Below are 13,304 nucleotides of genomic sequence, written 5' to 3'. Positions count from 1 at the left end.
TTACAAAAGAAGTTATCCCAGTTTTACAATGTCTGGGAATTTTCTGAACTGAAAATTTCTCCATGCCTGCCCTAGCCTCTCAATTCCATCACAATAAAAACCAAGAAGAGAAGGGAAGAACATAGCCTTGAAAGTTCTCATTCTGTTCTCATTACCTGATACTGAGGAGCTTTGTTGGAGTTTTTTAATGCTGAATTTCAGCTGTCCAGCTTTCATACTAACATGTGCTTCAATTCCAGACTCATGGAAAATATTAGAATTCATCTCCACGCCACTTCTAGCGAATTCAGGCATGTTTATTCCCAGGTGTGTTACAAACTCAATTGCTACTGAAGGTTTAGCAATGAGTTCTGCATGCATCTATTTAATAAAAACAAAATGGTGTATTTATTTGCCCAATACACTTCTTACTGGTTTTATAAAACAAATGTAATGTTCTTGATAATCTACAGGTAGGTTTTATATAATTGATTTTGCTATTAAAAGAATTTGATTTCCCAGTCACATAAGCAGAAAGACCACATAGTGGTAACTGTAATGTAACAAATACAGCAAGATGATAACACCAAGGAACCTTACCTACTTTAATGAAAAAATACTCATGCTTCAGAAAGATTTTGTACATGGAACTACTTGCATGTACTTGTATTTTTAAATCTGAAGACGAGCCAGTTTTCCATTGTAAAAACAAATAGCAATTTTCAAAAAAAATGAGTAAACTATTTGACAAAAAAAGAAATGGATCCAAGATTTGAATTTCTCTAAATAGAAAACAGCTTGTTTTCAAGCTTTTGGTTTGGCCATTACAGAAAGAAGGGACAGAATGCAAAATTCTGGAAAAGATTCCAAAGGTAACTAAAAGGCAACCAGTACTAAATTTGAGGAGTTATTTTTTTATTTTTACTTAAATCATGCATACGGTGGAAAACTAAAAGTTAAGGTGAACTGAAACTATTGAGAAATTTATATAAAATATTGACTAAATTAGAGCAAAACAGTTATTAAAACTGTAAAAAAGAATGGAAATATTTAATTTACTTTTTTTTATTTTAACCAGATAATTTATTTTATGTCACATGCTCTTTAATTGTTACAATTTTAAAATGTTTCCTTTCAGATCAAAAAATGTTTCATTTAACTCAATTTTCAATATTTCTTTTAACTGAAAATCAAAATTTTCACTTTGAATTGGCCACATCAAAATTTTTTATTAACTGTTTGGTTTGAACAGCAGATTCACATGCTGTAGCTTTTGTACTGTTCTCATTTGATAACAAGGAGAGAGAAATAAACAGAGATTAAAAGCATTATTTTTGAAAGGGTCATTAAAATACTTTTAATTCATAAATTTTATTATGTCTCATACTTAATTTGTTATATGTATTACTTCTTACTTTAATGTAAATGCCACCCACAAATTAACTGGAGACCTCTAATAAGTAAGTTTTTTTTTTTTTATTTCAAGAGTATTTTGTAGTCCTTAAAATTCTTCTGGTGTTACTGTTTTATCCCTAAATGAGATTGTAGATTGTTAGGAGGAGACAAAATATAGACAGTTGTTGAGACTTACGCTTTTTTGATGAAGCTTCATAGCTACTTTGGCCCCAGGTGTTGCTATTCCAGACAAGGCAAACTTCAGTTGCAAACCTGCTCCAGTTGGGAGCTCAAATTCATTGTCCATGAACATGTAGTGGACAAATAAATCCCTGTCAATACCTTTTGAGATGGCTTGTGCAATCTGTGAATCAAACAAGGAAATGAACACTGACAAATCTACACTTTGAAATACTTATATTTTGTACTTTAAAAATTGATCATGGAATGACTGTACATGTATAAAAATTAATTTCATACAGAGTACAGAATCTAATTTCTACAGTTTCCTTGCTTCAAAAAATGTAGTAAGGACTGTTTATCAAAATGTCAGCTTTAAATGAATACTAGATTTTATCACCTGCCTTGATACACACAGATCATCTATCTTGACATACACATACAAAGGTGAATTGGTTTAGATAATGTGTAACATTCTGGCTTCCCCAAAGTCAATGGCAAAGCATTTTTTTACTTCAACGAAAGAAGGGTTTTACCAAATATTCCTAAACTGTACGACATCTTCTTTTCTTTTTAACATGATGAATTATTGCTTAATATTAATATACATTTTCATAATTAGAAATGTAGTAGTATAACATAATGGCCAACACTAAGGTTTTGGACATTGTTCCAGCAGATATCTCAATCATATAATAAGATCTGAACCTTCCCTTTTTCCTTCCTCTCACCCATCTTCCAGGAGGACTCCACTTGGTTATTAAGGAGTCTTCATGGGTTTCCAGAGTCCTTCAGACTAAACCTGGATATTTTATTTTAAATAATTTTATTTTCATGCTGGTATCAAATATCCATTCTTTACATAAGAGATAAACACAACCTAAATCTTAAAAAAATCTTGTAGAAAAAACCCAAATTAATAACACACATTGGTGCACCAGAAACATACCATTTCGGGAATAGTCTGAAGAGTTTTAACACTCTTTAAAATCATGCTTCCCAGCAATTTGAAATCATCGAGTTTCATGTACCCAAGTTCTTCTCCCAGGATTCTCAGATATGCTCTTCCTTCAGGAGCTTCCTTGTTGCCCAATTCTTTTATCAATTTTTCAAGGTTAAGCATTATTCCTTTCATGATATCCTGAAAATTCAGTCAGAAAGTAGTAAAACAGATTTATGAGAAATCTGTAAGATCATATATCTAGAACAGTTAGTGAATGTCAGCTAATCTGCACATGCACTTCTTACAGATTTGTCTCCAGACAAAGGCCCCTCCCACATACAATTAAGAAAAAAACATTGTCAAATAGCATTAAGGATTTCTATTTTAGCTTACCAGAGAGGAGAAGGCTTATATACAATAAAGAGGGAAGTGCTGTAATTATTGTGTAAAGATGGGAATGCCGTGCCACGCAGAGAATGTTTTCAAGCTGTACCTGATCCTGCTTGCCATCCTGGGAGTAACCAAAATAGTCAAAAAGCGCCTTGGAAACCTGCTCTGGCACTCTGCCGTCAACCCAGTACAAGGCCTTGCTTGCAGTGTCTGGGAAAAATCCCTGCTCTCCAAACAAAGCTTCCAGTGTTGGTTCAAACCCCTTTCCATCCAAGCCAAGCTGAAATGAACAGGACAATGCAATAACTGAGACAGTTTCTCCACTTCTTTGGAGCTCTACAACAAACAGTCTTTCCAGGAAACAAACAATGCATTTAAAGTGTATTCTACAAGTCTATGATTGTTAAGGGAAGATACAGAATACTAGGTCTTACAATTAATTTTATCTCTGTGGTGAGGTCCAACAAAAAACCTACGCATAGGCTGTATCTCACTTAAAACCTACTATGAGTACTTCAGTGTGCCAGTAATGATTCATTAGCATGAAGTCAATTTGTTACAGATGGGTTCATTTTACCCTAGCTGAGGCCTTTAATAGCTCCAACAGGGTCGTCCATCCAGTCAGTGGCAAGTGACATCACATAATGGATGGCTTGCTCTTAAAGCCCATTGAGATCAAGTGAAAGTTCCCTTGTAAGCATAGCGATCTTTAGATTTCTCCCAAAGCTTGTAAAAACAATACATTATTCAGAGAAAGTTGTTATAAGAAAACAGAAATGAAAAAGAAAACAGCTCGATACTAGCAAAAGTTTTTGATAATTGTTGTACCTCAAAGATATCGTTTGGGCCAAATCCATATACATTCAAGGTGGTTTTTAGCATCGTGTCTTTAGGAACATAGCTGTTTGGATCAAATACCACATTTCCCTCTACTTTGGCAGAGACAGGATCAACTCCAGGTACAGAAACTCTTTTGGAAATCTGATAATTTTGTGAGAATTTTCTGAAATCTTTGGCTGTTGGAACCTGGTTTCCTTTCAGAGATTCTTCAACTCGGCTTTTTAGACTAGGAAAGAGGATAGCAATGCAAATATGATTAGTATAAAATCAAAAACTCAGTCTTAGTTGAGCGATTTCTTGTGTCATTTGCAGACATTCATACAACTGAGGTGATTGTAAATGGCTAGCTCTCTGCACATATTAACAGTAAAAATAAGACTTAAGGGAAAGACTGTAAGCTGGCACTGCTCTGACAAAGGCATAGATTTACTCAGCTGATGTGCCTGTTCAAACAAAGAAAACAAACGAGCAACCAAAAAACCAAGCACAAATGCACTGCTGAATAACTACCACCGCAATTATGGTCAGAACTTTGTTCTTCCTAGACGACTAGTATATAACTAAATTTTACTTACTCTTCAATGCCTACTTCTTCAGAGTCTAGGATGTTGGCAATGTGTGAGGCAATAAAGCTTTTCACTTGCTCGTTCTTCTCCTTTGTGAGAACTCTCAAAATCTTTGCGAGATCACTTGGGGAAGGATTTTTCATCAGTATGAGATAGGCTGCTAGACGTTTGTCTGTAGGTGAATCCCCTTCTTGGAACGCTTTCAGAAGTGCTGAACGGTCCTATATAAATAGAGAAAGGTTTGCACTGATAAGCTGGCTAGTAGACGATATCGCTAAACTCTTTTGGGAATATATAGGGTGAAATAATTTCCAGGATGTAATTTTGTCAGGACTGCATAACTGTTTCTATATCTTATTTCTATAACTGACAAAAAATGTTTCATTGAAGGTATTTTGATGAAGTTTCTTTTGACAGAAAAAGCCGTAGAAATTATGGTTTTATTAAAATTGATTTTCTTATCCTATACCTGGCAGGTTACTTTTTTGTCTAGAATACTGAGTTTTGATTGTTGGAAATCAGAAGTGTTCTGGTCTGCAGACAAATTCTCAAATTTTGGAAAAAAAATCATTCAATTTAGCAAAAGAAGGTGATCAAAATCTTCTGCTGCAGGAAAATTAAAAACATAGTTTGAAAATAAATAATAATAAAAAAAATTAAATGCTTTAAATTAAACTGAATCTGAGGACATGAGCTTCGGGTGTTTCCATGCTCCCAGACTTGTTAAGCCTTGTCTGGAAACAAGAGCATGTCTCTTAGAGTAGAAACTTGTTGATACCGAAACTATTTCACTATACTAAGCTGAAGTGCTCTGTATAATGACACTCATTCACTTTAATGACACTGTAATGCAAACATAAATCTAACCAGCACTATTAATAACAATGACAATAAAATGCCAGTATATGATTTTTTCTGAGTTAAATCCATTTAAATCTGGACTAATTCGTTAGCTAAAACCACCTTTAAATAAGTAGAAGTCCATTTAGGATACTCTAATAGGAACAGATCCAAACTTCCCATTTAAACTGAGACTATCTATACAAAGCAACTGCATTTCAAAGGAGTAACACTCACTAAGTCAGAAGTCTGCAGAACTTCTCAGATATGTGTATGGAAATTTAGCTAACTAAAGGAGTTCTAAAAAAGCTGGAGACAGCTAAAAGGGACATAGCAAAACTATGAAATAATGAGAATGTTTTTGCACTTTCAATAACTTCTGTTAACAGTCAAGACGAACTGAAGACAGTTTATGCTGATTCTTGTGACCCAATTTACCTCTTCAGTAACAGTCATTTTCCTGAATGCCTGGATAGCTGCTTTCTGAACTGAAAGTGATGCAGCTTCATTTCTGATACATGTCTTAAGATAAGATTTCAGGTTGGGTTTAGCTTCCTCCATTACTGCACCCATGTTTCCAATAGCCTGTCAGTGATGAAAACAGAAAGATGATAAACATTTTTTCTCCACCAAGAGAAGTAGAGTAATATATGCGCTACTATTTAAAATAATAGCCTGCATAAGGAAAGAAGGAAGTAAAAATACCCGAAGTGTGAGGTATGTGAGTTCATCTTCCCCAGAACAATCAGTGCCAAGCAGTGATACCATGAAGTCTGCAACATCTGTTATTTCCTCTGTCACAATCATCTTCTCATTGTAGAACCTAAAGAAATAGAGAAACACATCAGAAACAAAAGGAGAAAACAGGAAATGTCTATTTATTTTTTATTCCCAAAGAGCAAATTCATGAGAATAACAAAAAATCCTCAAAAAGTGACTACTCTTAGGGTTTACTCTAAGCATTGTAATGTTTTCTTGAGGTTATTTTGTACGATTACATGCTATCATTACTTACTTAGTAACAGAATGACTCAAGCCGTAAAAAGAACCTCTACTTGGCTGATACTGGGCCATGTTAAGAATTTCCCGTATTCTTTTTGGAGTTGGAGAAGGCAATAGTCCCAGGGTATATGTGACCAGGTCTACCACAAGCGGATTCACGTTTCCAGTTCTCAGTATTTGAAGGACTGCACCATAGCACTCTGGAGTTCCGCACTGAGTCAGGGCCTGAACTGTGATGGAACTGAAAGGAAAAGAGACGACTTTGATTAATTAATTTCTTGTTTGCAGTTATTGCTGCATGTTGCATGTTTGAAATAAATATTTGACAGGTTTATTAAGGTGTTTTAATGTAAATGATGTATGCTTATGCATGACTGGAAGCAAATCACACAACTGCTTATCAAAAAGAAGCTTCTTAGTTTTACAAGTTATACTAATAACATGATTAGCTATGAACAAGAAAGTATTAACAATACTATCATTACACAGACATATCTTTTTTTTTTACACAACACACCTCCCCACAACTTTAAGTATTATAATATAATATATTGAACCAGACTGAGGCTCTAGTCCCTCTACAGACTGAGGACATAAAGTATGTGTAAATTGACTCAACTCCAGCTAGGACAGAAGAGTAAGGGTGGGGAGTGGAGGGCAGGGTCAGACCAAAGAATTGTGCCCTTCCATGTCTCCAAAATCTCACTTTCAAAACTGTGTTCTTTGCTATAAGTCAGACTTGGGAGTTTGGAATTACAGTCATTGTCCTTGAGCAAAACTGCATGAAAGATATTTGGCTATAACAATATATCCACAGGATTGCATCTGGCATACACACTTGGGATGGTGGTGGGGAGAAAAACCCTGTACTGGGCTGTGTTATGCTCTAATTTATAGTTCGGCTTCTCCAATAAGTTTGGAAGATTTGATGGGGGAATGATCAAAACAATATTAGTTCTTCATAGAAGGCTAGAACTTTCAGATCTATTTGAAATCTTATACTCTTCTCATACATTTAATGTTCAAGTTCCAATTAACAACTGAGCATTTCTGATGGAAAAATGTGAAATACACAGGTTTTACTCTCACTTCCTTATCTCTCTCTCTAGATAATTCTGATGATACTTACCTTTCTGAACGACACTCTACATCTAATTAACATGTAATTTAAAACCACTTGCAGCAAGTCATCAACTTTAGAATGGATTTGCTATGGCATTGACATGCACAATGAACTGTTGTAACATACCTTGAAGTTTCCATCATCTTTGGTACAAGAAAGCCGAGAGTGGTGTTATGTAAACTTCTAAGTCCAGAAACAAATTTGTAAAAGAGTCTTGCTCTCTGCTGGTTCTGCTGGGAGGCTGTAAGTTTCTGCAGTTCCTGAAGGATTTTCAGAACAGCATCCCCCTGCCTGGGAAATTTGGCATCAGTACTTTCCAGTGCAAGTCCCTTCTCTTCCAGTTCACCTAGCAATTAAAAAAATTGCATTCTTTATGACTTTATCAAGGAGCTATGTTCATTTTTATCTTCTGTCATACATTCAGTATAAATACAAACTCTGTAGATTATTTTATCTGATTAACTGTTGAAGTTTAACGGCTGAACAGTTTCTAAAAATAATGGAGTAGAATTTAAATGTAATTCTCCCAAAAGTTGAATAATACCTATTTACATAAATTCTTTTAAATTTTCATGAAGATGATTCCTTAACACCTTTCATATTAGCATAGTTTGCTTTTTCAACTTTTAATAAATATATCTTAGGACAAATATGTTATGACTAGGAATAACAACCGCATGTCAAAAAAGTGTGTTTCAGAACCAAATATATAGTAATCATGGACTGTTTACATTTGACAGCTGAAGCTAAAAGTTGCATAAGAAATTATGGTTAGCTAAAAAGTGTTCACTAAAATAATTTCCAATAAGATTAAAATTAATTTCCAAGCAAATTATAAATTTTTAATTATAAAGAATAATTTCAAAATGAAAATAAAAAGACAAAGACTATTTAAAACTATTTAAAAGTGTTTTTAAACTTTTCAGGTTTTCCTATTTTATACCCTAACCTTTTTCATGACTAAATTGATCAAATTTCATTAAAAATTATGAATTGTTTTGGTTCCCTCAATGGCATCTGTAATTAATTCACTGTTTTTAAAAAAAAAAAATTGTCCTTGTATTTAACCTGTATTTATATTTTGGCCCTGTATTTGTATTATTGAGAATTGCAGCTATACCTCCATCAAAATTTTTGTTACTGATTCTTGGGGTATCTTCAAGCTTCAGTGTCTGGTTGATCTCCGTCATCACACCATAGCGATTTCTAGCAAACAAAGAAAAATTCAGTGCTTTAGTTGAGTCTAAGTACCTTTGAGGGGTCTTGCCATGCCTCCTGCCTTCTTGAGAACAAAATGCACATTTGGGGACAAAGTCAGGGCAGAATGTGATACGTCACCATTTAAAATGAATATAAATAAAGGGTAATGATAAATAGTGAGCAACCTACTTGTATGAGGAAGGCAGAAACAGGTGTTTTTCACTGCAGACAGCATCTCTTACATGCCTTTTCTTTGCATCAATATTGTAATGACAGAATTGAGTGCTCCTTAGAAGGGTAGATAATGGGATGTTCTGCAAAATAAATAGTTTAGCAGTCATTTTACTGAATAGTATAGGAAACAAACATAGTTTTAAATGCTGCCAGAGTTTACTGTAATATTAACAGTTACAGCATATTGGAAACAATGGTGCATAACTGGAATCATTCTCACACAAAGACAAAATTTTGCCAATATCAACCTTTAGCCTTAAGTCTCTTCACAGGCAAAACATCCCACTGAAATTTTCCCTTAGGCCTTACTGAGGTGTTTGGCTTAGTAGTTACTTCATGATTGATCCCCTGCTGCCTACAACAAAGGACTCCTTCATAGAAACCAGTTTGTAATTTTTACAATGGTTCAGGCCCTCGTAACTGCTGATGCTCTTTTTAATTTCACTCTTATTACACAAATTTTAAAGATTTCTACAACAAGCTGTAGAAATGGCAGAAATTATAAAATGTGTTTTTAGCATGATATGAAATCCCAATTTTTTTTTTTGAGGGAAAACACTCAAAAGCACAGATGCCGTGATACCAGGAAGAAATCTGCCAATATTCATGCAAGCAACCGCATTTCATCATTGTAGATTAACAGGTAGCCTGAACAGCGTGTCAAACCATTTACTTCAGGGCATTTAGAGCCCTCTCCTCCTGCACATCATATACACATTAGGGTTTTGGTGGACTACGTGTTTTACATGAAACTGGAATGTTGAAAATTTTGACTCATAAAACTAAAAATTTGGATATGATCTGACAGGTTATTGTGTAATCAATAGTACTAACTCCATCTACGAAAAGCTCTCTTTTAAAAAACAATGAGAAGAACATGAAAGAAGGTAATTACACTCTTCCTCTGCATCTGTTTTTCTCTATTGACTGCCAACAAAACCACAGTCTGACCTAATGCAAGGGTGCAGAAAACCTGTTTAAGCTTTTAGAAGATAAATACAGAATTTAGTTCTTGTAGTAGTTGTTTATCATTTTAAGTGATGTAGTGAAGAATGTTACATCATATAATTTTTAATGGTATACTTACTAGTCCCTTTACAATGGCAATAGGGCTGACATAATCTCTGATGGGACTGAAGTTGTCACAGGCTTTCAGGTCCCTGTTAATTGAAATATCTTCTGCAACATTTCCTTTTCTAGATTTGAATTCAACTTCACTGTCACACTTTCCATATACAGTATCCTAGAAAGAAGAAAGAAATCAGTGTCTTTGTTCATGGTGTCAGACATTTTCTGATCTAGCTGAAAGGCACCCTTTCTCATCTGAATTTCATGGTCTTTTGAAAATGATGTTCAGGAGTAACTCTATTAGGTGAGGTTTCTTCCATTTGTTAAGAAAATGAAGTGAATGCTTTCAAAACACCTACCATTGAAATTGTTTTTACGTTTTCTACTGTTTCTGTTGGCACAAGTAGAGCTGAGATGATCCCTCTCTTGAGATTCAGTACATTCAGAGGTTCATCCTTCTCTGGATACAGCTTGACTTTTGTTCCATCCTGAATCCTGAATTTTAGCTCATGCCTGCCCAAAAAAACCCCAACATTATTATGAAATCATGTTAGGACATATTATCAATAAACTGCTGGGCTATCGCTGAAGCATCATGTTTATCTCGGTCTCTTATTATTTACTATTCCTTATTGTTACTATTAGAGAGTATTACTATTAAAGCAGCAAAATTCTAACCAAGGACATTCTAATATCACCAGACTATGTCGTCTAAGGACAAGCAAATATCAAGAGCAATGGCTGGAAGTTGGAATTGCACAAATTCAGAGAGGAGATAAGAAAATTTTTAGAATGAGGTAATTATTAACTACTGCAATAACCTACAAAACGATGGGAAGGATTTTCTACTAGTTGCAGTCTTTAAATAAAGCCTTGATTGTTTTCTGAAAAACATATTTTAACACTGTCTCAAGTTGTTTTGAGATCTATGGCTTGTGAAACAAAATGGAGTGGATACTGAGGCACTGAAACAAGCATGAAGGTGCACGAGTAAAACAGGCACTGACAAGCGCTAGAGACTAGTTGGGTGGAGGGAGTAGTAGCAATAACTTACGAAAGCAGGTAAGTAAGGAAAAGATAAGTTGCATAGGTCATTAAAGACTGTGATAGGACATCTGGACTTCAGTCTCAAATCCCCTTCAATTGCACAGTCTTTGTACCGTGTCAGCAAAGGAAAATTATCTTAAAATGGCTGCACACAGCCATTTGAGAATTTGCTTACAAGAAGGAATATTCCGCTTGCAATAATCTTTTAGGGGACTACCCAACAGTTTCCTGATGTAGATGATATAAATGACAAAAACATTCCAGGTGAAAATTCTGGATGGAAAAAAAACTTCCCTACTAGCAGTTGAGAACTATGCCAAGTTAGCCCTAAATTACATCAGGGAGAGTTTTGCTGTGGAACCAGCTTATAAATCTACCATGTTATCATGAAATATGTTCTATGCCTGGAAAAACATAGTCAGAGTGGACTGTAACATTGCAGCCTGTTCCATGTTAAGGCTATAAATATTGATGATAATTGATATTGCTTACTTGGACATGGCATTTGCAAAGTCCTCAGAGTTCTTTGACTTTTTCAGCATGGCCCTTCCCTCAGTGTCAACACCAAATGTCTCCCTTAGGGAGCAATGCATTGTCCTCAGGATGAAGTAGCACAGCTGTGGTACCTCCAGTTCAACCTGAAAACACAAATATGATGTGTTTATCCTTTTTTCTTTATCATGTTTCCAGGATCATCCAGTTACAGTTTTGAAAATATTGTATTCCTTGGTTTTGTAAAGTGTCATTATCACCCGGCTGGCAGCTGTTGGGAAATATTCCAAAGTGCTCTAAATAGCTTAAGGTAACTTGAGGGAGAAGATATGAAAGCAGGTATTTGCTTGGCTAATGGCATGGAGTATACTATATACAGGGTAAACAAGCAACTTAGGTTCTGAAAATACATAGTACTAGAAGAACTGTATGAAAACTTGAATCATTACACTGATTGATGTTTAGACTCTGTCAAAACACTGTGTGCTAAATAAAAAATATTTTCCCCAGTTACTCCATTAAAAAAAAAACCAAACATGATGGGAAAGTTTTGGGCAAGATGGAGGGACATTGGGTAGTTTAATGGCCTACCAGACCTTTTACTCCTACAGCCCTGATCCTGGCTTGACTATTACCATCAGCAGGCTATCAAGTGGTCTTCATGGCATCCATGAGCTGTTTTAGTTCAACTTCTAAAATTGTTTGATGGACATTAGTAGACTCAGCCGGGGAGCTAAGGAAAACTGAACTACCAGGTCTTTCCCCTCTCTCATGTAAAAGTACAGCCAGATCAGGACTGCAATGCACTGGCACAGTGGTATGAAGGACTTCTGCCATCCTCAGTGCCTTCTGTCTAGGACAGGGAGGGCTTAGTCTTCAGGACTCTCAACATGTGCCTTTCAAAAGAATGATCATGTTTGGAAAAACATTGAAGGGTGATCCCCAGCTGCCAGCTCCCATGTTATTCAGTATACAGTCCCAATTAGTTGTATTTACTCCTCTTTCCCTACCTTGCAAGTGATCTTTGAACCGCTTCGAGAATCTGCTGTTCCCGTGATCCCATTTGATGTTTCTGCTTCATATAAGTAAACATATTTTCTGAGGTGTTTAAATCTGGTTGCATCTTCTGCAATTGGGAAAACAAGAGTGCTTTTATGACTTGGGTAGGATATGCATACGTAGATCCTTACAATACAGGCTTACTGTTGTGTAACTAAAATGAATGTCATGTATAAAGGAAGCATGAGGACCCTCCCACTATTTCCTTTTACAGAATAGCTTTCGGACAAAGTAATGCCTTCATGTCAGCTGTATGCTTTCTGAAGCATAAGACAAAACTTGTGGCGAAAGCATAGTTTTGGGGTCCACTGCTCTGTTTCATGAGATCGCACAACATGACCCCATCTGGCCTTCAAATCATGCCCCATTACAGTTAATGACAATAACGGGAGAAAACTTAAGATGTGGAACTGTTTTAAAAATGACCCTATTACTTCTAAATTAAACCAATGAAATAGTAGTTTTCAAATTGGTAATAAAATGATTCATTTCAGCTCAGAATTTTCCATCATAATTCAAATGCAAGGAGCTGCTTCATCACATGACTGAGACTGAGACTGAAAGCAAATAAACACAGAAAGAGACAGAACACCAAAACATGCATTCCTCAATACCATTTCACCTGAATCTACAGAGTATCTTTCTGCCCCAGACTCTCCTGAAACATGATCTGCTCGAATTCACTTATTAGATCAGCAAGTTTTACTGGAGTAGACTCTTTTTAATGGAGATAAACTTTAGTTATATGAAGAGCATCCAGAACAAGGCAAAAGCCCTAAGTTATGAGGAAGAATAAGGCAGGAGAAAGTATTTGCAGAGGTGTTTCTCTTTTTATCAAAGGAAGCCCCAAAACCTAATGGGCTTCCTCAAAGGGATAAATTTCACCTGTGTTTAATCTGTCCCTGTTGCTTTCAGAGGCAATTCACCTGTAATTTTAAACCCTACA

General features: G+C 35.5%; 1 protein-coding gene across 1 annotated transcript in view; it reads right to left on the bottom strand.

The window, feature by feature from the left end:
- LOC104076496 (apolipoprotein B-100-like) overlaps nt 1-13,304 on the bottom strand; it is a 37,861-nt gene that overhangs the window by 21,040 nt on the left and 3,517 nt on the right. Inside the window, 17 exon segments of the mRNA XM_009577385.1 lie at nt 156-186; nt 189-360; nt 1,571-1,738; nt 2,504-2,695; nt 2,991-3,167; nt 3,716-3,953; nt 4,303-4,514; nt 5,572-5,718; nt 5,839-5,956; nt 6,149-6,376; nt 7,385-7,604; nt 8,379-8,464; nt 8,648-8,772; nt 9,780-9,935; nt 10,120-10,273; nt 11,300-11,445; nt 12,310-12,425. Of these exon segments, the coding sequence (XP_009575680.1) occupies nt 156-186; nt 189-360; nt 1,571-1,738; nt 2,504-2,695; nt 2,991-3,167; nt 3,716-3,953; nt 4,303-4,514; nt 5,572-5,718; nt 5,839-5,956; nt 6,149-6,376; nt 7,385-7,604; nt 8,379-8,464; nt 8,648-8,772; nt 9,780-9,935; nt 10,120-10,273; nt 11,300-11,445; nt 12,310-12,425 (2,686 nt within the window).

The sequence above is a fragment of the Fulmarus glacialis genome, unplaced genomic scaffold (genome assembly GCF_000690835.1).
Source record: "Fulmarus glacialis isolate BGI_N327 unplaced genomic scaffold, ASM69083v1 scaffold5975, whole genome shotgun sequence".
Lineage (NCBI taxonomy): Eukaryota > Metazoa > Chordata > Aves > Procellariiformes > Procellariidae > Fulmarus > Fulmarus glacialis.
Note: the sequence above shows the minus strand (reverse complement) of the source record. Positions and strands in the feature narration are given on the sequence as shown.